General features: G+C 44.8%; 1 protein-coding gene across 1 annotated transcript; it reads left to right on the top strand.

Annotated features, from left to right (window-relative positions):
• Nucleotides 1–359: 359 nt before the first annotated feature.
• On the top strand, nt 360–1,935 carry PSV08DRAFT_208192 (uncharacterized protein). Its single transcript, XM_066092062.1, has 2 exons — nt 360–989; nt 1,353–1,935. Exons 1-2 carry the CDS (start codon nt 447–449, stop codon nt 1,911–1,913), a joined length of 1,104 nt encoding a protein of 367 aa, XP_065948255.1. The 5' UTR covers nt 360–446; the 3' UTR covers nt 1,914–1,935.
• The last annotated feature ends 552 nt before the right edge of the window (nt 1,936–2,487 follow it).

Raw genomic sequence — 2,487 nt, 5'->3', positions numbered from 1 at the left:
CTGTACTTTAAGCACTGGTAAAAAGTATCAAGAAAAGAAGGTCTGCTGCCAACTCGCGACGCTAGTGAACGCGCGTATAGTAGCTACTTCAAGCGTTGATATCGCTACTGCTGTCGTCTTTGCACATTATCAGGTTGGACAATATAAACAAGTCGAAAGCTCTCCAAGGCTTTGCCCCCTCGGCGGCCATTGGAGCAGGCGCTGTGGCGTTGAATGGGCAAGGGTGTTGTGCAGGCCTTTCACCGCTGGCTCGACGCCTGAATTGGTTGCCTACTGCTCCCTGGTTAGCTCCAATCTCCCGATTATGCCGCCACATGATGGAAAAAAATATTAGATAAATTGAAGTATTTTCTATTCAATCTTTTGTGCAAATCTATTGATTCCGAATTCCATAAACGAGGACTATTCATTACCTATCTAGATACAGTATAAGCAAAATTCTCAATATGGAGGCCCGAGAGATTATAGCGTCTGCTAACCAGCAGAACACTGAGTTGCAGAACCAAAACTATCGACTTCTCGGCAAGGTTCAAGAAGCTCAGGCTCAACTTTCTGAAGCGCATACGCTAAACAACATGTTCCAACATACATTCCAAGCCCAAGCTTTTGAGATCTACACGGCTACTGAGATGATCAACAACCTCCACCATCATATCAACTTTCTATTAAGTTATATAGCTCACATCGAACACCAATCAGAGCAGGCAATGCTTGCATGCAGGCAGGCGACCGAGTATTATGAACGAGAAATTGCTGCCGGAAGCTGGTCGGGTCACCAGTGGAGCCAAGAAGCGGCAAAACTCAGTTCCAGCGCAAGGAATCTCCATCACAGTGCCTTCGCCAACTTCGAGGCTAGTAATACAAGTGACGAGCAGAAAAAGGATGTTATACAGAAGTTTATGGAAATTGAGCATACCATTTCGTTAAAAGAAATCCAAAAAAACAGCCTCAAGCAGGCCCTTGAGGATAACAGAGCTCGTCTAAAGAAGGTTTGCATCACATCCTCTGAGATGATCGAGACTCGGGACGATTTGAATCGCAAACTTGCCGAGACAAACGTTGTGCTTCGCTTGAAGGCGGGAAAGAGCGCACACGCTCTTCGCAAGGCGAAGGACGAAAGGAAAAGCTTGCAAAAGAAGATCAAGAATGCGGAGGAGGAACTACAAAAGTGTCGAGAAACAGAGGAGCAACTGAACAAGGCTATCGAGAGGGAAGCGAAACTTGAGCATGAATGCCAGCTGTCACTTGCTAAAGCAGAAGATCTCCGAATTTCGAATGACTTCTACAAGCGTGAGGATGCAGATCAGACGCAAACTATTTCTAGTTTAAGAAGAATGGTAGCAAACTTGCAGAATACGGAGCGGAACAAAGGATTCACCAAAACTATCGCCGATCACAAGGCTGAGATTGTGCAGCTCATTGCGGATCGGACCCGACTTGAAGACAAAATTCAAAAGCAAGAAATTATCGTCACGAAGTCTTTAGCCAAGATGAAGGAACAGGTTGAGATTACGAAGGAAGCAAAGAAGGAGGTAGCTACTTACAAAGGACATGCTCTAGCAACAACCCATTCGCTGCTATCCAGCCTATCCCGCACGAATTTGGAAGTTGCCAAAGAAATCGTTGTTCAGGTTTTCAAACTGTTAAAAGATCTGGATTCAAAGAAGAAGGCAACACAAGCGATTCACACCATCAATGGTTATCTTGAAAGACAATCCAAAGCAGTCGAAGATTACACCACAAACGTAATTTCAAGCAGTGCTGAGGTATGCGAACTGATAAAAGATCTCCAGAATCAGACTCCGAAGGAAGCAAACCCAGATAAAATGAAGGATTTCATTGATTATGTAGGAGGATTGCAGCATAGTCTCGAGGCTAAGGCTGCGGAGAAGACGAATCAGCTTGATGTCTAGCACAAACATTCACTAGCTAGTGCAAACAGGTAAAACCAGAGGTGCAGGTCCTGTGACTCGCTCTGAACTCACGGAATAACATTGTTGTCAAGCGTCGTTATTGACGATTTCAACTACAGTTTTAGAAGAGTTAGCAAAAATTGAGATCATTTCAGCAAGCTATAGAATTCGGCCTTGTCCTCCCAGTGTTCTCTGATTATTGGAATTATCAGTCCACTCCAGTTGACAATCCTCTGCAGTACTAAGCTAAATTCTTCAATATCTTTCCCCAAATTCGCGAGCGAGCGCTGTTATATTGAACATGTCTTGAAGGCAATACGCTACTCCTGGCTTTCTGCAAATCGTTTCGTGTAATGTGCGTCCCTCCGTGACAAACATCCCTCTGCACCGGAACTGATAAATTAGCTTGCAAGATGTCTGCGAGTCTAATTGGCTGCCACAATGGATTTCTTTACCCTTGGAATACCACGCTGGTGATATTCCTAAGGCCCTTTCTATGCCTGCGTAGCGTTAGCGTGAGGTAAGCGTAAGCAAATGATGATCAGCATGGCATACCACGCTACTGGAATTCCAA

Source organism: Bipolaris maydis (assembly GCF_028858645.1).
Source record: "Bipolaris maydis strain C4 unplaced genomic scaffold PSV08scaffold_13, whole genome shotgun sequence".
Classification (NCBI taxonomy): domain Eukaryota; kingdom Fungi; phylum Ascomycota; class Dothideomycetes; order Pleosporales; family Pleosporaceae; genus Bipolaris; species Bipolaris maydis.
This window is presented reverse-complemented; position numbering and strand designations above follow the sequence as displayed.